Source organism: Hemiscyllium ocellatum, chromosome 25 (genome assembly GCF_020745735.1).
Source record: "Hemiscyllium ocellatum isolate sHemOce1 chromosome 25, sHemOce1.pat.X.cur, whole genome shotgun sequence".
In the NCBI taxonomy this organism is placed as follows: Eukaryota; Metazoa; Chordata; class Chondrichthyes; order Orectolobiformes; family Hemiscylliidae; genus Hemiscyllium; species Hemiscyllium ocellatum.
In genome coordinates, this window is record NC_083425.1 from 49,234,905 (window position 1) to 49,261,750 (window position 26,846).

At 41.2% G+C, this 26,846-nt stretch overlaps 1 protein-coding gene across 4 annotated transcripts in view; it reads left to right on the plus strand.

The window, feature by feature from the left end:
- Window positions 1–991: 991 nt before the first annotated feature.
- LOC132827668 (splicing factor U2AF 65 kDa subunit-like) overlaps window positions 992–26,846 on the plus strand; it is a 54,406-nt gene continuing 28,551 nt past the window's right edge. The window contains exons 1-4 of one of the 4 annotated variants that reach the window (XR_009646023.1): window positions 992–1,243; window positions 9,729–9,894; window positions 25,665–25,768; window positions 25,890–26,045. Coding sequence is in view for 3 of the 4 variants with exons in the window: in XM_060844302.1 (XP_060700285.1) it covers window positions 1,195–1,243; window positions 9,729–9,894; window positions 25,665–25,768; window positions 25,890–26,045 (475 nt within the window). In the remaining variant the exon portion in view is untranslated. The remainder of the gene's footprint in view (window positions 1,244–9,728; window positions 9,895–25,664; window positions 25,769–25,889; window positions 26,046–26,846) is intronic. The other 3 variants (XM_060844302.1, XM_060844303.1, XM_060844304.1) reach the window with 3 other exon arrangements.

A 26,846-nucleotide genomic window follows, 5' to 3' on the forward strand; every position in this document is an offset into this window, starting at 1 on the left:
ACAATTTTTCTTCTTGCCCACTAACAAAAACTGAGTATTCTTACCCAGATTTAGATGGACTGTAGTGTTTGATTCACCCTCAATACATGAGAACTGGATCTTGACTTTGTGAGGTGGTACAAAATGATTACATTTATTTGTATTTAGTATAAAGATAGACAAATTTAAAAATAGAAGCACACAATATCAGGATAATTAGAAATAGAACAGTAAGCTCCTCTGTTGGTACATTTAAAAGTCTCTTGTGTTGCTCTTCTTCAAATCTGGTCCAATGGGAGAATATAGTAAATCTGGCAACATTCTACTTAGAACCCAGTTACATCAGGAGACTCCCATAGGCACAGAGGAATGCTTTAGGGAGGCCCTCTAAGCATCTGTAAAGAGAGGAAACATCTGCAGCAACTCATGGGAGCTGTTGGCATGACCAAAGGGGAAAGTTTATTTGAGAAGGCATCATACAGATTAAGGGACTTCACTGGGAGCATACAGAAAGTACGTAACTTTGTCCCTGTATTCTAGGTGCCTGTCCTTCAAGGCCCATTTGCCCTTCCTGTGGCAGGGTCTGAGATTGTCCATTGGATTCATCAGCCATCTGAGAAACCACTCAGCCAGAACAGAGTACCCAAGTCATTCCAGAAATCGCAGGGTCTGGCTAGCAGGCGAAGAACTAATGCAAAACGAATAGAAACAAAAATGCAAATGTAGGGCTGAAAACCCATTTACACCTTACTGGGTGAAAGCTGGAGAATGTTTACTTTCAATGTTGCCTGTTACTGTCATTGGGTCATGTCGAGGAGCGAAGTGAACGATATCCGTCGAGTCTCCTCATGACGTTTGTCGCTCTGCGCGCACCGTACCTCCGCGACACAACACGACCGCTATAGTCCCGCCCCACGTCGCCGCAAAGATTCGTCCGCCAGCGGCTAGCGATTGGCTAACGGAGCTGTCAGTCAGGGGCCGGAGCCGGAGTTGGGGGAGGGGTGGAGGAGAGCGCCATCCGGAAGCCGCGGGTGAAGCGGCCATTGTGCGGAGTGTGAGCCCGAGTGTAGGGGCGCGCTGCGGCACCGTTTCTAACGGTGGACGAGGGAACGGCGTGGGCGCACAATTCAGAAACAACCTTCGGTGTTTTTTTTAAAAAAAAAGTTTCGCCTACTTTCCTTTTGAAAGAGATCGTAAAGATCCACACAGACACAAATGTCAGACTTTGACGAATTCGAGAAACAGTTGCACGAGAACCGACAAGGTGAGCTGGGCCTACCGGACCAGGCTTTTTCGGTTTTTTAAAAAATATGAAGGACTCCAGCACTGCCCCGTCATCCCAACCCCGTCGGCCCCGCTGCGGTCTCGAATCAGAACCATCCGCCTTTTCAAGAGTTAATTTAAAACTGGTTTCCCCGTCACCAAATAAGCGGCGGCAGAGAGCAACTGCGCAACCTCAGTGTCCATTTAACCAACACTGCTGACCGGAAGAAGGCCATTCAGCCCCTCTGGATACTAGGCATTCCCTCTTCCGTTTCAGCCCCTCTGCAGACTGACCCCCTCATCCCCCACCCCACGTGCAGTCCCTCTGCAAACCTCCCCTCACATCCTTCACCCCACATGTAGCTCCTCTGCGGCCTTTCCCCTCATCCCCCACCACACGTGCAGTCTCTCTGCAAAATGCCTCCCTCACTCGCCGTTCAACCCATATAAACACTGTCCTCCACATTTCAACCCCTTCCCTGTTTCCCCCCTTTGACCCCATTGTTCCTTCCCTTCACACACCCCCTCTGCCCTGCCCCCACTGATTACCATCAATCCAAAAGTCTACTGTAGGGATATAAATAGCAAAATGGTAAGAGAAGGAAGAGTTGTGCCTTTGAGGAACCAAGGGGAGATCTACCCAGAGGAAACAGTCCATCTGTGGTCCAAAATGAGAACTTGGATCTGTTTTTGCCCAAACCTTGTATGTATATAATTTGGGTGATTACTGTTTTAGTAGAGTACTTGAAGTGATGACAGATGTGGATTTGTCTATATATTATTTTAAAATATTTTTATCCTCTTGTGTTTACAATTTCTTTGAAATGATCAAATCAGTTTTTAAATGTAATAAATTTAATTATGTTTCTTCCAGTTAAATGTAATTAATTTACTCCAGAGAGCTGCTGATTTATGAATGTCCAACTTACAAACATTCATAATTATGAATGCAATCCAATACAGGGTATAATTTTAAAATTCTGACATAAGTACAAGAAATTTTCATATGCATGGCTGCTTTATATTGTTCTGCATTGTGTTCCACCTTATGTACAAATTAGACTCCGAAATAGAACCTGTCCACAATCTGCGGGTTACATGTATGTACTTTTGATTGTGTGAAGACCAAACTTTTCTGAATTTATTTATCTCTGAATATTTCAGCATTTTTGAGTTTTTATGAACAAACAATATCTTAGTATCTGGTAGTACTACTGTTTTGAGGGCAAACTTAGCTGGATTTTGTGTAATTGGTTAGAACCTGCTGCTGTTGCCTCCTGCTGTTTGAATAGCTGAAAACTGCATACATGTGCTAAACTCCAGTAACAGACTGTACTTGGATCCTTCGGATCATTTAGTTTTTACCAACTCGTGCATTTTATGAATTATGTACATACTCTGTAGAGCAATACAAGATGGAGCGTATTGCCTGAAGAGATTGCTAACCTTTACAAAAATTATACCAGGATTTTCCTTCAAATTTCACTCAGTCCTTCCCATATTAAGTAGATGATAAATTTTACTTGATTATCCACCCCATTAGCCAACGTAGGTTTCAGTGTATGACATTACGGATTATACTATTTAGTCTCATTTCACTTGATAAACTAATTTATATTTCTTATAAGTATATTGAAACTCAACATTTTTGCATACCCTTGATAATGTGGTTTTGATCAGATTTTATGCAGGTAGGAAATTAGAATTATTATTGGGCAAGTTTGTCTCACAGATTTAGTACCCCTGGAAACATTGATTTCCTGTCTTGTTTGAATATTTATGAAAGAATTGTTATGTGTGATTTACAGTTTGATTGTGATTATTTTTACTGTTAATGTGAATCTGTGAACTAGCTGTTTAAATATAAGTTTCACTTGACACACTCAAAATTTTGTTCAGGTATAATCTTGGATTTTTTTAAGCATGCATTTCTTAAAAAAATATATTCAGTGGTGGAATGTGAACAGCTAGGGTAGCATTTATTGCCCATGTCATGAGCTTTTTTTTTTGAACTGCTGCAGCCCATACTCTGTGGAAGTGAATTCCAGGACTTTAACCCAGCACACATGAAAGAATACTGTTATAATTTTAAGTCTCTCTCAGCATCCTGACTTGGAAGAAAACTTGCTGATTGGAGACTTCCTAGGCATCTGCTGCTTTTGTACTCGTAAGTGCTAGAATTTGAGAATATGGAAGGTACTGTCAAAGGAGACATGGTAAGTGGTTGCAGTGCATCTTGTAAGTGGTTCTTGCTGCTGTCACTATACATTGGTGGAAGGATTGAACATTTGATGAATAGAGTGCTTCAAATGGCGTGGTCTATCCTGGACAGTGTTGGAATTGTATTTGTTCAAGCAATGGAAAGCATTGCATCAAGCACATGGCTTACATGACAGTCAGGCTACAGAGAGTGTGAATTACCCATTGCAGAATTCTCAGGCTTTGACCTGCTGTTGTAGTCACAATATTTATTGGATGTTCTGTGGTTTTGTTTCCTTTTAGTGATGAACTCCAGGATGTTGATAGCGAGGATTTAGCAATAGTAATGCTAATGAATACCAAGAGGAATGATTAGATTCTGTTTTGTTGGAGATGGCCATATTTGTAGATTTTCATTCAATGATATTGATCTAAACTGGGGTAGTCGTTTACCTAACGTAGGAGAAACCCAACAGGCAATCCAAAGAAACTTGAAAGCCCGGTAGCAGTATTTTTTATATATAATTTGAGCCATATTCCCATGACAAACAATTAAGGATTAATATTAAGGCAAATGTAAAGTTAGCAACTATAAATGATGTAACTATTTTGAACCAAAGACTCTTGTGAAAAGCTTCGCATTAAATCACAAAGTAAGTATAAATATTTAACATGAATAAGATTTGCAGTCCAGCTACTTATTGTCAAAAAGTTATTTCCACCTTATTAGTAGAGTTCAGGGTTTGACTGTGTAGATTGGAGAGAAGACCTCAAGCACTAGCAATTTCAGGGTTTTTTTTAATGGACACAAGCAGAATTAAAAGCAACACATGTTAAAATGAAAAGTAAATTTTGAATATTCAAGTAGGACTCCAAATTTCCGATATGAACAAAAGCAGAAATTCAAAGGTCTGGCAGCATCTGCAAGGAGAGAGCAGAGTTAGTATCTCAAGTCTAGAGACTCAGTCATTGGACTCAATGTTATCTCTGCTTTCTTCTCCAAAGGTGCTGCCAGACCTGCTGAGTTTCACCAACAATTTCTGCTTTTGTTTCAGTTCTCCATCCACAGTTCTTTGTTTTATCCAAATTTCAGATCACTGTTTACAATTGCCATGTTGCATTGAATCATAGGACTGCACACAACTATAGAAGTGAGAGTCCTTTTTTAAAAAAATGAATTCATAGAAACATAGCATACTACAATGTAACAAGGGCATGACATTTCATTCCCTTGATATTTTTCTCTGCTTTCCCCCCAATAAAAACTCTGACCTTAGATTGGATGGCAATGTAGTGTGGATCAGGTGACTGTAAAGGCAGGAAATACCATGAATGAAGACTAGCTATTCTACATTCAGATTATTGCATAGTATAGCGATAACAATTTTCATTATTAACAATGTCATCAAGGCCACAAAATCCCTGAATATTGGTATTCCAAAAAGAAGACTTGAATATTACCATCCAACAGGTTATGTCTTTGTCAATGTGCAAATTTCTGGTTTATAACTAATGAATTCCCATGCTGTACATCTCTATGTACAGCACCAAAGCAGATTGGGTGACTTTTCAAGACACCTGGTCCCTTTACTGCTTTTGTAATATTCCAAGTTTCAGTGATTGGTAGCATAGAGTTACACTTTCTAACCATATATAATATAAATAATTTGAGTTTGGATTTTAAGATAGTGGCAGTATTGGAATAGTTGTGTTTGTGCGGGGTTGTATGGAGGAGTAGGGGAAGAAACTAGATCTGACAGTTCCCCCTCCACAGTGACTTGTATTAGAGCAGAGACTGCCCCCACCCTGGATTGTTAATTGAAATTGTTTTTATGATTAATGTAAGCACTTAAGGCTATTAACTTGTTAATGGATAATCGAGGATTAATTTTCGCTTGGGAAAGTCAAACACCGAAAAATGTAGGTGGTTTAGAGGAGGCCTGACTGGCTCAGAAGCAAATATAGTTTCTCTCCTAGATAGTATAGAACAAGGTAAAAACAATGACTGCAGATGCTGGAAACCAGATTCTGGATCAGTGGTGCTGGAAGTGCACAGCAGTTCAGGCAGCATCCAACAAGCAGCGAAATCGACGTTTCGGAAGGGCGAAACGTCGATTTCGCTGCAAGGAGTATAGGACAGTTCAGGGAAAGCTTTAGGTAAGTTTGGATGTTTCACAAACAACCAGGAATGCTTGGTTAGAAATCTGCATTATTAGAAGTGGAGAAATTGTAAGCTTCTCAATTCCAAATGTGTTCATGGAAGGCTTCGTAGTTCACAGGAAAGACCTGGGAAGAATCAGTTAAGTTGAACTTAATAAGCAGAAGGATAATTTTTCTGAATTTGATTCATTGTGTAGTGGTGGTGTTGGAGAATAGGTTTGTTTTGCTGTGTGTTTTAAGATATCTCAAATTGTTTTTTATTTAGGTTGCTTGTTTTCTTTTAAATAACCTGGTTAAAGAATATCTGTAACCTCATGTGACTGTTTTGCTGAACAACCACCACATCTACTAAGCAAAGAAAATGATCTATAAGACTAGATTTCTTTCCAGGATCTAACTTGTCCAGTAGTAATATCATCAGATAGACAAAAAGACTGAAGGGTGACCTCCAATGAGGTCCTCAAAATCTATTAAAAATTTTCATAAGGTAGATAGTATGTACGTTTGTGGGGATGAACATAGCTATAAATCATCAATACAAATTGTCAACAAAAAAATCCAATGGGAAAAATTCAAAAGCATTATTTTTACCCGAACATTGATGAGAATTGAGAACTCATTTCCATAGAGAGTGGTTTAAACAAATGACTTGGATACTTTCAAGGGGAACCTAGATAAATACATAAGGGACAAGGGAATAAATGGTTACAATGATGGACTTTACTTTGGAAAGGTAGGAGGAAGGTTGAGTTGAGTCTAACTAATGACATGGACTGATGACCAAGATGGCCTGACTCTGTGCACATGCTATCCTAACTTTTTTTTCCAATCATTATTTCTCAAAGTATCATTATTTGCTTGGCTTATTTCTCTTAAAATAACCCAAAACAAAACTTTGCCTTTTTGACATTGTTGTGCTGGTAAGAGCCCTAACTCAAGTCCTCCTTCATTATTGCTCCTGACCCCTGATTAGAGCCTAGTAAATTCATTGTTTATAAATCACACTGCACTGGGGTAGCCATTATGGAGTCTCACCAGGGATTTAAACAAACTGGTACTTTTTGCTATGCTATCTTTATGATATGTCTTTTAGACATAAAAAGGTCTTGTCCTTTAATAGCTGTGCCTACTTGTGCTGTTGCTGCTTTTGTATCTGTCTGGATGTATGTCTTTGATTCTAAATTCTTTTAAATTCTTACCATTAAAGACATATTTCTTTTCCCTAATTTCTCTCCTGAATCTTCCACCTTTCTGCATATTTCAGTCATATATGTATGCTCCTATACGTTCTTCCATAGTCCAGGTCCGACAACTCAATTTTTAACTATCAGATATCATGAAATTTTAAAGAAATCCTACAAATACGTTAAGAGCAAGAGGGTAACTGGAGAGGGGGTAGGGCCCCTTAAAGGTCAAGGGGATATTCTTTGTGTTGAACGCCAAGATAATGAATATTTCGAGTCAGCTTTTACTGTGAAGGAAGAAATAGAGACTGGAGAATGCAGAGAAATAATTTTGATGTTTTAAAAACAGTTCACATTACAGAAGAGGAAGTTCAGGAAGTCTTAGAATATAAAAAGTGGATAAATCTCTGGGATCTAATCTAATATATCCCAGAACATTGTAAGAAGTAAAGGAAGAAATTATGAGACCCCTTGCAGAAATATTTGCATTATCTATAACTACGGGTGAGGGTGCCTGATGACTGAGTGTGGCTAATATTGTACCTTTGTTTAAGAAAGTTTGTAAGGAGAAAACGGGGAATTATAGATCTGAGAGTTTGACTTCAGTTGTGGGAAATTTGTTGGAGGTGGTTATAATAGATAGGATTTATGGGGATATGGAGAGGCAAATATTGATCAAGAATAGTCAGCATGGTTTTGTGCAAGGGATATCATGTCTCATAAACTTGTGTTTAATTTGAGGAAGTTACCAAAAAAATTAATGAGGGCAGAGCTGTAAACATTGTTTACTTAGTCTTTAGTAATGCTTTTGATAAGATTCTGCATGGTAGATTAATTGGTAAAGTTAGGTAATGTGGGATTAAGGGTTAGCTTGCCATTTGGATACATAATTGGCTTAACAGCATGATACAGGGTGGTGAGGGTTCCTTTTCAGATTGGAGGCCTGTCACCAGTGGTGTTCCAAAGGAATTGGTTCTGGGTCCTCCTTTGTTTTTAATTATAAAAAATAATTTGGATGAGAATATAGAAGGCATGGTTAGTAAGTTTGTCGACGACACAGAAATTTGTGGCATAGTAGGTAGTGAAGCTGGTATTTTAAAATTACAAAGAAATTTAGATCAAATGGGTCAATGGGCTGAAAAATAGCAGATGGAGTTCATTCTGGATAAATACAAAATATTGCATTTTTCTCCAACAAATCAGGGTATTGCTTATAGAGTTAATAGGGTCTTGGATAGTGTTGTAAAACAAAGGGACCTAGGGATTCTGGTACATAATTCTCTGAAGTTTGCATCAGGGTGGTTAAAAAGGTGCTTGGCAGGCTTGCCTTCATTGCTCAGTTCTGAGTGTAGCAGTTGGGAATAATGTTGAGGTTGTCCAGACATTGGTGAGGCATCCTCTGGAGTACAATGAAAAGTTCTAGTTACCCTATTATAGGAAGGATTTTAAGCTGGAGAGATTTATCAAGATGTTGCCGGATGAGGAAGGTTTGAGTTATCAAGAAAGGCTGAATAGACTGGGATTTTTTTTTTTCACTTGAGGTTTAGCGGTGACCTTAAAGAAGTTTCTAAAATAGTGAGAGGTACAGATAGTATTAGTGGTAGTTGTCTTTCCATTGCTTGGGGGATTTTAAGACTAGAGGGCACATTTTTGAGGTGAGAGGAGAAAGATTTAAAAAGAGGGGAATACTGTTTTATACAGGGTGATTCATGTGCAGAATGAACTTCTTGATGAAGTAGTGGATATAGGTACAATTACAACATTTGAAAGACATTTGGGTAAGGACATGAATAGGACAGGTTTGGAGGGGTATGGGCCAGGAGCAGGTAGGTGGGACTGGTTTAGTTTGGGATTATGTTTGGCATGGATTGGTTGGACCAAAAGATCTGTTTCCATGCTCAATGACTCTATGAATGAGTTAAATGCGATAAGGTAGAATTAGGCTTTGAAATTCTCAGGGTGCTAATATGATAACATGTATCACTAAAATAATGTCAGTATCGCATTGTTACATCTTGCTTTGTCAATATAGAGCAACTTTAGATGTGAATTTCAATTACTTGCGTGCTGCCAAATTAGAAAACTCTTACAATCAAGGCTTCACTGGTAGCAACTTGCAGCTAATTTATTTTCAGGTTCTTTAATTTTACATCTGTAAGGATATATACTCAGCACAGCATTTGTTAAAATTTAGTGAAGTGGGTTCTTATATATTTACATTGTGTGCTTTACACTTTGAGTGGTAGTTAATGAAAGTGAAATGGATATTGCTGAAGAGTTAACTATACAGCAATAGGCCTTTCTTTTGGGATCAAGAATCTGGCACTTGAGTGGCTTTGTACAGGGACTTTCTATTCCATTCAATGCACTACACACAACAGATCCAGAGCCCAATATCCTGTAAGCAACCCTAAATGGGCATGTTGTGGTGCTCTTTGCCTGGGGAGCCCCCTGCCTACAATTAGGTTGATATTTAAATTGCACACTTAAGGGTTTCAACTGGCTGCAGTGCAGAAAGGCAATGTGACTAGCACGTGTGACAAAATGGTCCTGTTCCCTTAGAAATATATCTTTGCTTCAGTAGAATATGGCAAATTTGCTAATTTTTCATCTGTGTGTCTGTGAAATTATCCATTTTGGTATCCAGGTTTTATCTTCCGAATTCAGAACTATGCCCCCCAAAAGTGGAACTAACTAAAAAGTGGAACCTGCTCTGACGAAGGGTCATTGAACTCAAAGCATTGACTCTATTTTCTCTCTATAGATGTTGCCAGATCTGCTATGTTTCTTGTTTCAGATTTCCAGGATCCAAAATCCTTTGTTTATTTTAACATTATTTTAACATCAGTTTAGCTGTCTGTTAGTACAGCATGCCCAATTTTCCATTTTCATGAAGTGTTAGACTTATAACTTGATTCTGAACATAACTGTCTTCGGTTTTAGAACGGGAAAAGGAACGACACAAAAAGAAAAGTCGAAGCATTTCCAGAAGCCGAAGCAGGGATAAAAAGCGGAGAAGTCGAAGCAGGGACAAACGCAGCAGAAGTCGAGGCGGGCGAAGCAGAAGCAGAGATAAACGAAGCGGATCACGAGAGCGGAAGCGTCACAGGTAACCTGCTGTTTCTCCATGCTCATATTTGATACATAGCATGACGTTCCATGTGCAAAGCTGCAACTACATTATTGAAAGACGCATAGCAAAAATAAGGTGACTTGCAGAAAGAATTGATGGATGAAGATTTGGGTGTGTCAAGAGCCATCAGAGAGCAACGTGGAGAGGAAGAGAGTCTTTTTTTCTGGCAGTGGACAATCCATAGCAAAATGCAGGGGTCCATTGAGCTGACAGTTTGTAGGGGAAAGAAACAGGACCCTTGCAAATTTCAGTTTTACCAATTTAAATTAAGGTTCTTTTTTAAAAGAAAATCTTCAGTTTGGAATGTTGAAGATAAATTCAGTTGATCTAATCATCTGTGCCAGAAGCCATCTGTTTTCTTCCACTCTTTACAGCTGCACTTGTCCATTATATTGAAGTACAACTCCACCCAGCACACAAGTGAAATAACTCCACAGTGGACAATATCCCATCACCAAGTCACCCTTTATTTACACAGAGTCAATGAGATATACAGCATGAAAACAGACCCGTCGATCCAACCTGTCCATGCCGACCAGATATCCCAACCCAATCTAGTCCCACCTGCCAGCACCCAGCCCATATCCCTCCAAACCTTTCTTATTCATATACCCATCCAAATGCCTCTTAAATGTTGCAATTGTACCAGCCTCCACCACGTCCTCTGGCAGCTCATTCCATGCATGTACCACCCTCTATGTGAAAATGTTGCCCCTTAGGTCTCTTTTATACCTTTCCCCGCTCACCCTAAACCTATGTCCTCTAGTTCTGGACTCGCCAACCCCACGGAAAAGACTTTGTCTATTTACCCTATCCATGCCTCTCATAATTTTGTAAACCTCTAAAAGGTCACCCCTCAGCCTCCGACGCTCCAAGGGAAACAGCCCCAGCCTGTTCAGCTTCTCCCTAGGGCTCAAATCCTCTAACCCTTGTAAATCTTTTCTGAACCCTTTCAAGTTTCACAACATCTTTCTGATGGGAAGGAGACCAGAATTGTACTCTATACTCTGATCAATAAAGGAAAGCATACCAAACGCCGCCTTCATTATCCTATCTACCTGCAACTCCACTTTCAAGGAGCTATGAACCTGCACTCCAAGGTCTCCAGTTCAGCAACACTCCCTAGGACCTTCCCATTAAGTATATAAGTCCTGCTAAGATTTGCTATCCCAAAATGCAGCACTTCGCATTTATGTGAATTAAACTCCATCTGTCACTTCTCTGCCCACTGGCCCATCTGGTCAAGATCCTATTGTAATCAGAGGTAACCCTCTTCGCTGTCCACTACACTTCCAATTTTGGTATTATCTGCAAGCATACTAACTGTACCTCTTATGCTCACATCCAAATCATTTATATAAATGACAAAAAGTCGAGGACCCAGCACCGATCCTTGTGACACTCCACTGGTCACAGGCCTCCAGTCTGAAAAACTACCCTTCACCACCACCTTCTGTCTTTTACCTTTTGAGCCAGTTCTGTATCCAAATGGCTAGTTCTCCCTGTATTCCGTGAGATCTAACCTTGCTAATCAGTCTCCCAGGGGGAATCTTGTCAAACGCCTTACTGAAATCCATTCATGTGCATTGAACTTGACACTGACCCAGCTCCGTCAGCTCTCAGTGAACAGACCCTCTGACACTCAGCCAATAGCTCCAATCACCTAGCTTACCTTGTTACAATCACTGTATAACTCCCTCCCTCAAAATCCAGGGATGTAGGCTTGTTCTTTTTCTTGTAACCTCTACTGGTCCAGTTCTGACTCCTCTAATATGGATGATATGTACCACCTCTTGTGCCAGTGTGTCTTGGAAGCAATTCTTCATCTTCAGGCAGTAATGATGTTGAGGTTGTGGTATCCGCTGTGTCCATCTCAAAGTGTGTGGTTTCTTCAGTAGACGGCGGGGGGAGAACTTACTAATTCTGGCAGCCTGTACAGCTGTCCTGAGGGGCCAGGTATGCTTTGCTCCTGCCCCATTTGAGAGTTTTCAGTTTTCATATTGTCACTGTTCACGACTGCCTCACTGACCTGATTTTGTGTGTCACGGGACCTGACCTTGCATCAACCATACCTCTTACCCATGCGGGGTTTTGATATCAAACTTCGTTCTGTGGAATACACAGTCTCTCTTGTGTTCAGCATTGGCAATCCTGATTTTGTCTGTGCATCCCCCCCGCCACCACCATGAGAGGGCTGGCATAGTTGACCTGTAACACTGTGCAGGGTTTACCTGGCCACTCCCTTAAAGTGGGGGAGCTGCTGGTGGTAATTTCTGTCCTTGTTTGCACTCTAGGCACTGCCCCACCAATGCAGCTATGTCTGCATTCAATCCTGGGCGCCAGACATAGCTCCTCACCAAAATCTTCACTTTGGACACCACTGGAAGACCCTGGTGGGGTTTTGTCAGAATCCTTTACTCTGGATGATCGCTTTTGCTCCCTATAGTAAAATGCCATCTCTGGTCTGGTCTTTCCAGGTTCAGAAACATTTCAGTCCTGGTTGTGAAGGCTCTTTGGTTTCCCCCATCGCCACCAGCTGTTGTAGTTTTGCCAGGACTGGATTTTTTTTTTGTGTGTCCACAATCTAATATTGTCAGTGGTGACTGGAAAGGTGTCCAGAAAGTTTAAAACCAGAACATTGGTGGCACAACTGGTGATGTCTACCAGCAGGAAGTGGCTCAAGGTATCTACATTTGCTACTTGGCCTCCTGGACATTGTTCTAACTCGTAAAGATACATAGAAAGAAAGGGCACCACTGAATTTGACCTAAAGCTATGGGCTATAAGATCTTGTTCTCTTTCAAATTTATGTAGGTAAATGTATTGATGGAACCTTCTTACATCAAAGATGACCGCCAAACCTTCCTTCTCTATCTGGGCATATTTGCACACTGCATCAATCAAAGTCCAGGAAGCATATGCTATTGGGCATTCCTTTTTATCGGGCTACCTGTGAGCCAACACTACTTTGACACCACACACAAGGAGAAGACACATGTCAGCACCAGGTTTCACTTAGGATCATAGTGTGCCAACATCTTAGACAATGATAACTGTTTCTTCACTTCTCTAAAAACTACATCTAGGCTGTGAGATCATTTTCAAGGCTGACCCTTTTGAATACCAGGTGTAGGTGTGTCAGGATGGAAGCCAGGTTATATATGAACTTTCTGTAATAATTCACTAATCCAAGGAAATTGACTAATCCAAGGAAATTCCTAATGTCCGTTATGGACATGGGAGTTGGGACACCTTTGATTGCCCTCATTTTCCTCTTCCAATGGGTGTAACCTAGTCTTGTTGACTCCATGTCCCAAGTAGGTCACTTGGCATCCCTGGAACATGCATTTTTTTCCCTCCTTAGATATATGTCTCCCTGGGAGAAACATACAAGCACTATGTCTAAGCACTCCGAACTGGCCTTCCCAGTTATTAGCACTTCGTACGGATTGGTACTGGGTCACCTTGAACATGTATGTGTAGAACAGGAAGAGATGGGCAAAGTTGTCAAATGAATATTTTTTGTGTGTTTACCATGGACAAAAACATGAAGACTTGGGAACTTGATGAAGCTTGTGGTCATATCTTGGGGACAGTCCATTTCATAGTACAGGAGGTGTTGGACGTATTAGAATATATGCAGGTGGATAAATCTCCTGGTCCTGACCAGATATATCCAAGAACACTGCAAGACGCTAGAGAAGGAATTGAGGTGGGCCTGGTTAATATTTTTGAATCATCGTTCGCCATGTGTGAGGTCCTGGAAGACTGGAGGGTAACAAATGTTGTGCCATTATTCAAGAAAGGTTGCAAAGAAAATGATGAGAACTTTGGACCAGTAAGCTTAACATCTATGGATAAGTTACTTAAGATTCTGAGAGATAAGATATGCATGCACTTGGAAAGTAGTCAGATTATGAGTAGTCAGCATGGCTTTGTGAGTGGGAGATCATGCCTCAAATTTGTTAGAGTTCTTCGAATTGACCTGAAAGGTTGATGAGGGCAGGGCAGTAGACATAGTCTATATGGATTTCAGTAAGGCCTTTAATAAGGTTCCAAATGGTAGGCTGCTCTGGAAAGTTGGAACAAATGGAATCCAGTGCGAGCTAGCAAATTGGATATACAGTTGTGTTGGATGGTAGGAAGCAGAAGGTAATATTGGAAGGTTGCTTGTTGGACTGTAACTAGTGGAGTGCCTTGGGGGTCAATGGGAGTAAATAAAAAGCAAGAAACAACTGAGCAGTGTAGCACTGAGATGAGTGCAAATCAGGTAGTGATTTTAAAAAGTGTGAATGTTTGAAAACAAAGGTTCTTCTGGCAGAGGTATCAGGCTTCAAAACGAAGGTGTAAAACTAACATAAGGACATTTTAACTGAATGCTCACAGAATTCAAAACAAAGTAGATGAGTTGATGGCACAAATCATTGTAAGTTGGCATGGTTTAGTGACCATTACATGGTTGCAGGGTGGCCATGACTGTGGATTGAATATTCAGGGACAGGGATTAGAAGGACAGACAGAAAGGATAGGGAAGTGTTGTTGCTCTGGTATTTAAGGATGACGTCAGGGAGGTATTGAGAGATGATATAGGTTCTGTGGAGAAAATGTTTGAATCAATGTGAGTGGAGAGTAGAAATAGATTTGGGAAAAAGTCATAGATGTTATCCATAGGCAGTGAAATAATAACATCATGGTCGGGCAGGTAATAAACAAAAAAAAAATCTGATGCATGTAAAAATAGTATGGCAATTATCATGGGAGATTTAAATCTATGTATTGATGGATCAAACCAAGTTGGTCAAAACAGGCTTGAGGAGAAGTTCATAGAATGTATCCGCAATAGTTTCGTCAAATAGTATGTAATGGAACCCACTTGGTCCTGTGTAACAAAGCAGGAATAATTGGCGATCTCCAAGTTAGGGATCCTCTCAGAAGGAGCGATCACAGTATTGAGAAAGTGTATAGGGTATGAGCAGGTAGGGAAAGAGTTAAGTTTTGCGTTTTGTGAAACTCGAGGTTCAACTGAGCATGACTCCAATCAGATAAGGACTTGCAATTAACAGTGGTGTGCTGGAGGCAAAGGTAATAGGTTAACAAGGTGGAAAAGCATTCATAATGTAGAGCCATTAAATAATATTGGAAGCATTCAGTTTAATAAGGTGAAAAATATTCATTATGTGAAGCCAGTTAAGATTAAGAACATTCATTATATAACAGCAGATGGCTAAATCTTTGCTGTTGATGCTCACTGATTGTAATGATCACCCAATCGATATGTATGTTGCCTTATCTGGATGCTCCTCCCTGTAAAATAATTATATAATTCATCAAGGAACCGCTATTCCAGAGAAGACCAGGAACCCATGTTCCTGCGCACATGGGCAATGGTTCTCTCTCCCTCCAGGGCCCTGAATAAAGATAAAGGAGGTAAAGCTATACTGTATCCCTGAGGGTTTTGCTTCAAGTGAGATGGGGCGGGGGGGGGGGGTGTGTGGGAGGGAGAGGGGAGCAGGATGACAAGATGGTTGAATTTAAAGTACAGATGAAGGATGAGAAAGTAAAATCCAACAGCACAGTCTGATGTATAAATTACAATGGGATGAGGCAGGAATTGGTTATGGTGGACTGGGAGCAAAGTCTATATGGTCAGGACAATTGAGGAACAGTGAGCATTTTCAAAACGGTTTTTCAGTGCTCAGCAATAGTACCTTCCAGTGAAAGGGAAGTACTGAATATGGGGGTTGGGAGGTCATGTTGCAGCTGTACAGGACATTGGTTAGGTCACTTTTGGAATATTGCATGCAGTTCTGGTCTCCTTCCTATTGGAAAGATGTTGTGAAACTTGAAAAGGTTCAGAAAAGATTTACAAGGATGTTGCCAGGTTTGGAGGATTTGAGCTACAGGGAATAGGCTGGGGCTGTTTTTCCTGGAGCGTCAGAGGCTGAGGGGTGACCTTATAGAGGCTTTTAAAATCATGAGTGGCATGGATAGGATAAATAGACAAAGTCTTTTCCCTGGGGTCAGGGAGTCCAGAACTAGAGGGCACAGGTATCGGGTCAGAGGAGAAAGATATAAAAGGGACCTAAGGGGCAACTTTTTCATGCAGAGGGTGATACGTGTATGGAATGAGCTAACAGAGGAAGTGTGGAGGCTGATACAATTACAGCATTTAAAAGGTGTCTGGATGGGTATGTGAATAGGTAGGGTTTAGAGGGATATTGGCCAAATTTACCATTTGTCCCATGTAGGTAGGGATATCTGGTTGGCAAGGATGAGTTGGACTGAAGGGTCTGTTTCCGTGCTGTATATATCTGTGACGTTAGGAAAAGGGATAATTAGGCATTGTTAACCAAGGAAATAAAGGAGTGTATCAAATTGAAAGCAAATGTATGTAAAGTGGCAAAGATTAGTGGAGAAAGTGGGGATTGGAAAATGTTTAAAAGTCAAGGTGCTGCACAAGAGGCTGCTGCATAAGATAAACATGTAAAGTATTATCACGGATAGCGGATTGGTTGACTAACAGGAAGCATAGAGTGAGGATAACGGAGTGCTATTCTGGTTGGCAGTCAGTACCTAGTAGTGTGCCTCATGGATCAGTGTTGGAATTGGAATTACTGACAATTTATATAGATGATTTGGATTTGGGGACCACGTGTAGTGTATCAAAGTTCGCAGACGACACTTAAGATGAGTGGCAGAGCAAAGTGTGCCAAGGTCTGTGAACCCTTGCAGAGGAACGTAGATACTTTAAGTGAGTGGGCATAGGTCTGCAGATGGGATACAATGAAGTCATCCATTTTGGTAGGGATAACGATAAAAAGAATTATTACTTGAGTGGTAAAACGTTGCAGCATGCTGCTATGCATAGAGACCTGGGTGTCCTGGTGAATGAATTAGAGAGTTTGGTTGCAAGTACAGTGGGTAATTAAGGAGGCATTTTGTCTTTCATTGCTGTAGGGAGTGAGTTTAAAAGCAGAGAGGTTATGTTGCAGCTGTATAGGTTGCTGGTGAGGCCATATCTGGAATATTGTGTGCAGTTTTGGTCTCCTTACTTGAGAAGGGATGTACTGGCACTAGAGGGGGTACAGAGAAGGTTCACTAGGTTGATTCTGGAGTTGAGGGGGTTGGCTTATGAGAAGAGGCTGAGTACACTGGGATTATTTTCATTGGAATTTAGAAGAATGAAGGGGGATCTTATAGAAACATATAAAATTATGAAGGGAATAAATTGGATAGACATAGAGAGGATGTTTCCATTGGCAGGTGAAACTAGGACAAGAGTGCATAGCCTCAAAATTAAGGGGAGTAGATTTAGGACTGAATTGAGAAAGAATGTCTTCACTCAAAGGGTTGTAAATCTATGGAATTCCCTGCCCAGTGAAATAGTTGACACTACTTCAGTAAATGTTTTTAAAGCTAAGGTAGATAATTTTTTTGAACAATGAAGGAATTAAGGATTACAGTGAGAGGGTGGGTAAATGGAGCTGTGGCCATGAAAAAATAGCCATGATCTTCTTGAATGGCTGAGCAGGCTCAAAGCGCCAGATGGCCTACTCCTGCTCCAAGTTCTTATATTCTTATTTAAATGATGAAAAATCTCAGCATGCTGCTATGCAGAGAGACCTGGCTGTTCTTGTGCATGAATCACAGAGGGTTAGTCTGCAAGCATAATAGATAATTAGGGAGGCATTTTGTCCTTCTTTGCTAAAGGCGTTGAGTTTAAAAGCAGAGAGGTTATGTTGCAACTGTTTAGGGTGTTGATGAGGCCTTACCTGAAGCACAGTCATCTCCTTACTTGAAAAAGGGTGTACTGGCACTGGAGGGGGTGCAGAGGAGATTCATCTTTGATTCGAGTTGAGAAGGTTGGCTTATGAGAAAAGCTTGAGGGGGGAATTGGAAGAATGAGGGGGGAAATCTTACAGAAACACCCAAAACCATGAAGGGAATAGATAAGATAGAAGCAGGGAGATAGCCTCAAAATAAGGGGGAGCAGATTTCGGAGTGATTTGAGGAAGAGCTCCTTCATATAAAGGTTTGTGAATCTGTGGAATTCCCTGCCTAGTGAAACAGTTGAGGCTACCGTGTTGGATGTTTTTAAGACAGAAATAATGTTTGAACAGTAAAGGAATTATAGGTTATGATGAGCGGGTGGCTAAGTGAGCCAAGTCCACAGAAAGTGGGTGGCACAGTGGTTAGCACTGCTGCCTCACAGCGCCAGAGACCTGGCTTCAATTCCCGCCTCAGGCGACTGTGTGGAGTTTGCACATTCTCCCCGTGTCTGCGTGGGTTTCCTCCAGGTGTTCCGGTTTCCTCCCACACTCCAAAAATGTGTAGGTCAGGTGAATTGACCATGCTAAATTGCCCGTAGTGTTAGGGGCAGGGGTAAATGTAGGGGAATGGGTCTGGGTGGATTGAGCTTCGGTGGGTCGGTGTGGACTTGTTGGACCGAAGGGCCTGTTTCCACACTGTAAGTAATCTAAAAAACAGATCAACGATGGTCTTATTGAATGATGGAGCAGCCTCAACGGGCCAGATGGCCTCTTCCTTCTCTTTCTTATGTTCTTATTTACACATGCTTAGTACTTGACACTGGTCAAGCTTTCTCAGAACCAGCTCTGAAGTGAGCAGAACCTCTGATACTCCTGTTTATCTCGGTCAGCCAGGGTTCCCTGATTGGGGTTGTAATCTGGTCCAATCAAGGAACTCTTATTCTGTGATCCATCTCATTACAATCACTACACTAGGTCAGTGGGTAAATACTACTGAAAGGAGGTATTGCAGTCATTCTGAATGCCAATATAGTGTGTTTGACCTTGTGTACACCAATTTCCATTGTGTCAGTCCTCAAACATTCAACCATGTAATGATTATGTTTAACTCATCTGAGTGATATTTAAGTCTCAGGATTTTGGTCATACCTCAGAATCGCACCTGGAGCTTGGGGTCATCCCAACATTTAAATTAATGGCCCTCTAAGCATATTATGGTTAAGAATTCTGACCAGTTGAAAGATTTGGGTTTCTGTGTCATAGTGTTGAATCTTTATAATAAAATCAACTGGTTAAAATTCTTAATTAGTATTGCTAATCCTAATGTAATCCTCTAGCCCAGAAATGATTTGTGTGTTTCATACTCAGTTGGATGAAATAACTGATAGTTAAGGGCTAGTATTTCTGGGTACTGGTGTCAAAGCAAGACAGTAATTTTCTCACCTACAACAAAGTGGCAGCAAATTTCCACTCAATCTTCAGTGCATCCTGATATGATGATGTACTTGGAGACAAAAGCAATTTGTAGACCTTGAATCCAATTGTGAACCTGTTAGCAAAGTGAAAATTGATCAATTATTGCCCTTTTGATGAGAGGCTGTCCAGCTTTTGTGAAAGTGGCTGCTCTAAGTATGTAGAGGAGTTATAGGAGATTCTGATGGATAGATGTGTCAAGCTGGTTGCTTCTCAGCATTAGAACAGATAATGCCCCTAATGTCATCTATTTTGGCTGAATCAGAACAGAGAGCTGTATCCAAGGGGAAGTATTTTTGATAGTACTTGGTGAAATCTAAGTGAACTGCTACAATCTCCATTGCAGTAACCATTCTCATTAAAACGATTACAAAAGACTTGTATCCAAGAACTTGGGAATTACACAGAAGAAATTGACCATCTCCTAAAACAGAGTTCGGCAGGATAGCTACATGAAGTATTAGTTTAAAGCAGTACTTGCCTTTTACAGTATGTTGTTTGTGAGCAACGTGCATTATATTCCATTTGTTCCAAATATGTTTTCTTCAAGACCAGAATGTTCCCTGAGGTTTATGGAAGGTATGTACATCAAATTTTATATGATAATACTAAATGTAGTAACAATTTTAATTGTCCTCCATAAAGTATTCTGGACACCAAAGATTCCGTGGTGCCTACCTACCATTCTCTTGGGTGCATTTCTTTATTCCTAGATTATCTATAACTTAGAGTAATATTAATGGGGGGTTTTAGCTTTACTATAGGTTGGGAGAGTCACTCACCAGTCAGAAGGATTGAGTTTCTGGAGTCTGTCCTGGATAGTTTCCTCCAGCAATATGTCCTGGCTTCCACAAGAAGTCTAGCAATACTGGATTTAGTATTGAGCTGGATTTAATTAGCAACCTAATTGTGCATGAAACTTTATCAAATAGTGATCGTAGCATGATTGAGCTCAATGTAACATTTAAAAGCAAACAGCATTAATCAGCTATTAGAACTTTTAGATTCAGGTACGGACAACTTGAGACAAGAGGAGACAGAGCCCACAGTAAAGAGGGCAATAACATGAAAGGCCATGGAATTGAGGGATAATTACTGACATGGCTGGGAAATTGGTTGAGTGGTAGGTGACAGAATCTAAGGATATTGGGTCAGTCCTCCAATTGGCCGGATGTGACCAGTGGTGTCCCACGAGGATCTGTGTTTAGGGCCTCAGTTACTCACATTACTTTCTATGGCATTATCCAACTTGTTAATAAATAATGTGTCCAAATTTCCTTACGAAGCGAAGTGAGATTAATTTCTGATAGTGTAAATGATAGTTTATCAATATCCCTTTGTAATTTTATGCTAAGTGGATGGGCAAAATTATAGCAAATGGAGCTTAATATAAGCAAATGAGAGGTTAACAATTTTGGATTGAAAAAGGATACTTTCTAAATCACGTGAAGTTAAATAAAGTGGATGATGAAAGTGACTTGGGTGTTCAGGTGCATAGATATTTAAAATGTCATAAACAAGTGCAGAAGATCAAGAAAGCTGTTTGAATAGTAGTCTTATATTTAGAGGGCTGGAGTATAAGGATGCAGAGTTGTGCTAAAGTTATACAAAGTCTTGGTTAGACCCCTGTTTGAGTACTGATAGTAGATCTGGGCACCACATCTCAAGAAGGATATATTGGCCTTGGAGGAAGTACAATATAGGTTTACTTAAGAATACTTGAGAATAATAGCTGGGCGCCCTACCTGGTATCGACCTACACACTGGAAATATCAAGGGCACAAACTGCCCTGTTACAAAGCCCTCCTTACTATCATCATCCAGGAGCTAGATTAGAGCTGTTTCCTGGATCAGTGAAGCAACAGTTTGACATATTCATGTTTGTGGAATTTATACCTTGCTGACTATGTCAGACCCTGCAATCACTGTCTCTGGATAAGTCCTTGTTACACAGGCAGAGCAGACCAGCAGGCATGGTGACACAGTGGTGTACAATCAGGAAGGAGTTGCCCTGGGAGTCCTCATCATTGATTCCGGACTCCATGAAGTCTCATGGTATCAGGTTAAACATGGAAAAGGAAATCTGCTGATTACCACATACCATAGCATTGTAGAGTCCGACACTGCCAAAAGAGGCCATTCGGCCCATCATGTCTAAACTGACCCTCCAAAGAGCATCTCACAGGGACCCCTCACCTATGCCAGTAACCCTGCATTTACCACCCACCTCGCTTGCACATTTTTGGGCAATGGGAGGAAACCTGAGCACTCAGCAGAAACCCCTGCAGACACAGGGAGAAAGTACAAATTCCACACAAATTGTCATAGAGGTGTAAAGTACAGCACAGAAACAGACCCTTCGATCCAACTTGTCCATGCTGACCAGATATCCTAGATAAATCTAGTCCTATTTTACAGCATTTGCCATATCCTTCTCAACCCTTCCTGTTCATAGATCCATCCTGGTGCTTTTCAAATGTTGTAATTGTGTACCAGCCATCACCACTTCCTCTGGCAGCTTGCCCAAGGCAGGAACTGAATCAAGGTCCCTGGCATTGTGAGGCACCAGAGCCTCTGTGCGGCGTGTCGCCATCCTCACTTAACTGATGAGTTAGTGTTTCTCCATGCTGGACAACACCTGGAGGAAGCATGGAGGATGGTAATGTTGCAAACATACTATGGGTAGGGAATTTCAATGTCCATGCCAAGATTGGTTCAGCAGCCACACGACTGATCTGATTGGGCCTTAAAGGGTGTAGATGTTCGACTGAGTCAGTGGCAAGTGTTGACGAATCAACAAGATGGAAAAGTTTCACCTCATCCGTACCAATCTGCTGGCTACAGATCTAACTGTCCATAATAATTTTAGTAAGAGTGAACACCGCACAATCCTTGTGGCGGTGAAGTCTCACCTTCACATTGAGAATCCCCTCCATTATGTTGTGTGGCATTGTGCTAAATGGGACAGACTTCAAACAGATCTAGTGATTCGAAACTAGGCATCTATTAGGCGCTGTGGGCTAGCAACAGCAGAACTGTACTGTCAGCAAATTCGTGGTCCAACCCCCCTCACCCAATTCAACCATTATCATCAAGCCAAATAAATCAACCTTGGTTCAATGGTGGGTGCAGGAGTACATGCCAGGAGCAGTACGAGGCATAGCTAAAAATGACGTATGAACCTGGTGAAGCCACCAAACAGGACGACTTGCCAGACAGCAAGCGATAGGCAGAGCTAAGTGATTCCACAGCCAATGGATCAGATCTAAGCTCTGAAGTCCTGCCACATCCAGTTGTGGATAGTTAAATAACTTAGTGGTGGAGGAGGCTTCACAAATATTACTATCCTTAATAATGGAAGAGCTCAACACAACAGTGCAAAAGATAAGGCTGAGGCATTCACAGCAGTGCATAGGGCATGATCCGTCGCAGCCTCCTGCATTGGTATCCAGCATCACAGGTACCAGTCATCAACCACTTAATTTCACTGCACACGTATTAAGAAACGGTTGGAGGCACTGGATACTTCAAATATAGTGGACCCTAACAACATTCCAGCTAGACTAGTGCTTTAGAACTTTCAACTCCCCAAGCCAAGTGTACCAGTACAACCTCAGTACTAACATCTTCTTAACACTGTGGAAAATTTCCCAGATGTGTTCTGTACACAAAAAGCAAGGCAAATCCAAACTGGCTAGTTATCACCCCATCATTCGGAAGATGTCACCAACAATTCTATCAAGCAGCACCTGCTTAGCAACAACCTTCTCACTCACACTCAGTTTGGGTTCCACCAGGGCCACCCAATTCCTGACCTCATTACAGCCTACGTTCAAACCTGGATAAAAGAGTTGAATTTGAGAGGTGAGGTGAGAATGATAGCCCTTGATATAAAGGCTGTGTTTGACTAAGTGTGGCGTCAAAGAGCTCTAACAAAACTGGAATCACTGGGACTGGGGGCAAACTCTGCTTGGAGCCATATCTAGCACATAGAAAGATGGTTGTGGTTGTTGGAGGTCAGTCATCTCAGCTCTGCGATATCTCTGTGGAAATTCCTCTAGATCTTATAATTAAATTGTGTTCACCTCCCCTCAGAGACCTGAACCTCATTGACAAATATGGGAGGGGAAACACACAATTCATGCACCAGAGAATTAGAGGGGCCTCGAGGGAGATAAACTCCCAGAAAGTGATCGTGGAATCAACTCTGCTCACTGTCATTTCAGACTGGAATCATTCTGAATAGGTACAAATGAATGGACATCAGAAAACAGGGGACGGTGTTGGGAATTTTTTTTGTCTTTGCACAATGCCTAACTTCAAAAATCGGGAGGATTTCTGCCTGTGCGGGGAAACCCCAGTGGATTTCTAATTCATTGCCTCCTCACTCAGCCATGATTGCAGCACTGAGTTCTTCAGAGTAATTTTCTATGCCCAACCATCTTCCAGCTGCCCTATCAATGATCTTCCCTCCATCTTCGGGTTAGAGGTGGGAATGTTCATCAAATCATGATATTGTTCAGCATCGTTCATGATTCTTCATACTGAAGCAGTCTGTGTTCAAATGCAACAGACCTGAACAGTATCCAGGCTTAGACTTACAGGTGGCAAGTAACATTCATGTCATAGAAATGCCAGACAATAACTAAGAGGCAATCTAACTATTGCCCCATGACATTCAGTGGAGTTACCATCACTGAATTCCCCCACTATCAACATATTAGGGATTGCCATTGACCAAAAACTCAACTGAACTAGTTATATAAGTACAGTGGCTACAACCAGGCTAGGAACACTGCAGCAAGTAACTCACCTCTTGCCTCCCCAAGGCATTATCTACAAGGCACAAGTCAGGAGTGTGATGGAATGCTCCTCACTTCCCTGGCTGAATGCAGCTCCAACAATACTCGTGAAGTTTGACACAATCCATTTTAAAACAGCCCACTACAACCATGAGAATCCACTCCTTTCCCAACAGAAGCTCAGTGTGTACTATCTACAAACTGCATTGATGATCTTTAGACAGCACCTTCCAATTCAAGACCACTACCATCTAAAAGGGCAAGGACAGCAGATACATGGAAATGCTGCCATGTCGTCCTGTTTCCCCCTTCAGTGGAAGTAAAACGTTCAGAGACACAGTTCTTTTACTTTTTATTCCAGGTCCTAGAGAGAGAGAGAAAACAATCGTCCATGTGCATAGGGACATGAGTTCATGGTTTTCTCTTGAACAACAACTTCTCAGAGTTACATAGTCATTTTACAGGGAGGAGCATCCAGATACGGCAACATACACATTAATAAGGCGACCGTTACAATCAACCAGTATCGATAGCAAAGGTCAAGCTCTTTACTGTTATATAATAGACGTTTTTAACTTTGTTAACTCAACTCATATAATGGATACTTTTCCCCTTGTTAGCAGACCATGCGTGCTGAATGCTTTCAATATTGTTAAATGGCTGTACATAATGACTGCTTTTCCACCTTGTTAACCCATTACCCTAGCCTCCGGAACCCCATTGTTAACTGATTTTTTTATCTGAGTCATACTGAGTTGAACCTCTTATTTCTCAAAACTCAGGACTTAACTCTTTCCCTGCATGCTTATATACTATACACATTCTCAACCTCCCTCTAAGCCACTCAGCATCTTGACTTAGAAATATATTCCTTTATTAACACTGTGTCAAACCCCTGGAATTATCTCCCTAACATCATTGTGGATCTACCTGTAGCACATGGGCTGCAGTATTCAAGAAGGTAGCTTGCCACCAACTTCTCAAGGGCAATTAGAATGGTTAATAAATCTTGGTCAGCCAGTGACACTCTTGTCTCACAAGTGAATGTGAAAAAAAACTTCAGAGGTTAAGTTCCACAATTAGAGCTGTTTTGTCTCAAATTTAGAAGGCTAAAAGGTGATCTGATCAAAGTCTTCAAGATATTAACAGGAAATGACAGAGTAGGTAAAGATGAATTATTTCCAGTGATTGGGGATTCTAGATCTAGGGCCAGACCATTCAGGAGAGAAATTAGGGATCACTTCTATACATCAAAGGGTGGCAGATGTTTGAAATTCTCTTCCACAAATGGCTATGGATGTCTGATCTGTTAATTTTAAATGTGAGGTAGATGAACTTTTTGTTTTTCAAGGATATTGAGGAATATGGGCCAAAGGCGGGTACATGGAGTTAGGTCACAGATCAGCAATGATCTCATAGAATGGTGGAACAGGCTCAAGGGTTGAATGACCCACACCTGTTCCTATTCTGTTTCTCTGAGACAGTAGTGGTGAGGTCTGCGAAAGCAGAATTTATTACAGGATTGAAGACCTCCTTTTAAATTTACGATTTTAATGAAATTCTGTAGCATGTGATGAATATTTTAATCACAGATCAAACTGATTCCTGTCTAGGGTGTGATGTAACTTCTGATGTTTCAGTAGCATGCATTTCCCTTCGAAAGCATTAAACATTGCAAGTTTTGTTTGTTATCTTCCTACAGTCGGTCTCCCCGTCGGTCTCGCAGAAAGAAGCCCTACAGATACTGGGATGTGCCTCCTCCCGGTTTTGAGCACATCACCCCAATGCAGTACAAAGCAATGCAAGGTATTTTCTTTCAATTTATTATTTTGAATTTATTAAGAACAAAGATTGTTACATGATGCTCTGACTTCTGTGATGTTGCTTTTAGTGAACACATCCATATCTCTCTCTCTCTCATTCTTAGCTGCGGGTCAGATCCCTGCCACAGCGCTTTTAGCGACTTCCACAGTAGGTGGCGTGACTATCACACCAACACAAGTTCCAATCATTGGTAGCCAAATGACCAGGCAAGCCAGGCGACTGTATGTTGGGAACATACCTTTTGGTGTCACAGAGGCAAGTGCAAAGTTTACGTTTACTGTCGTAATGTTGGTTTGACTAATTGACACAAAAATAATAGTTTTCATTAAAATAACCTAAAAGAATATGCCATGTGAATGGATCAAGGCTTTGGAGGAAATGCTGGGGAAACACATTTGTGAGCACGAGAGGTTGAAAGGCTCAGTCTGTGGCATTTTCAACTGAGAAATCGAATAAAGGTTAGGCTTCGTGGCTTCCTGATCTTGTCAGGGTTAAACCTAAGTGAAATGTTACAATAATAGGAACCATTGTAAAGAAAGAAAAATGTGCATTTTTATAGTGAAGTTCAGAGTGTTGGGACATTTCCAAGCACTTACTTTGAAGTTGAACTGCATTTATTGTTAGAAACATAACTGTCCATTGGTATGCACTGAATTGGCCAATGCACCAGGAAAATTTCCCTGTTCAAATTAACATCTCCTCATGTAAAAGCAAATTAAAATCATAGGATCCTTACAGTGTGGAACCAGGCCGTTCAGCCCATCGAGTCCACACCACCCCTCTGAAGAGCATCCCTACCCAGACTTACTCCCTATCCCTTGCTTTTCCCATGGCTAATCCACCTAGCCTGCACATCTCTGGAGAGTATGGGCGATTTAGCGTGGCTAATTCACCGAACTTACACATCTTTGGACAATGGGAGAAAACTGGAGTACCCAGAGGACACCCATGCAATTGTGCAAGACTCCCTTTGTACTGTGCTAAAATGTCATCCTCGATTCCTTGCTGAAGTCTCTAGCGATGGACTTGAAACCATGGTTTCAGAGATGTGAAGGCTGCT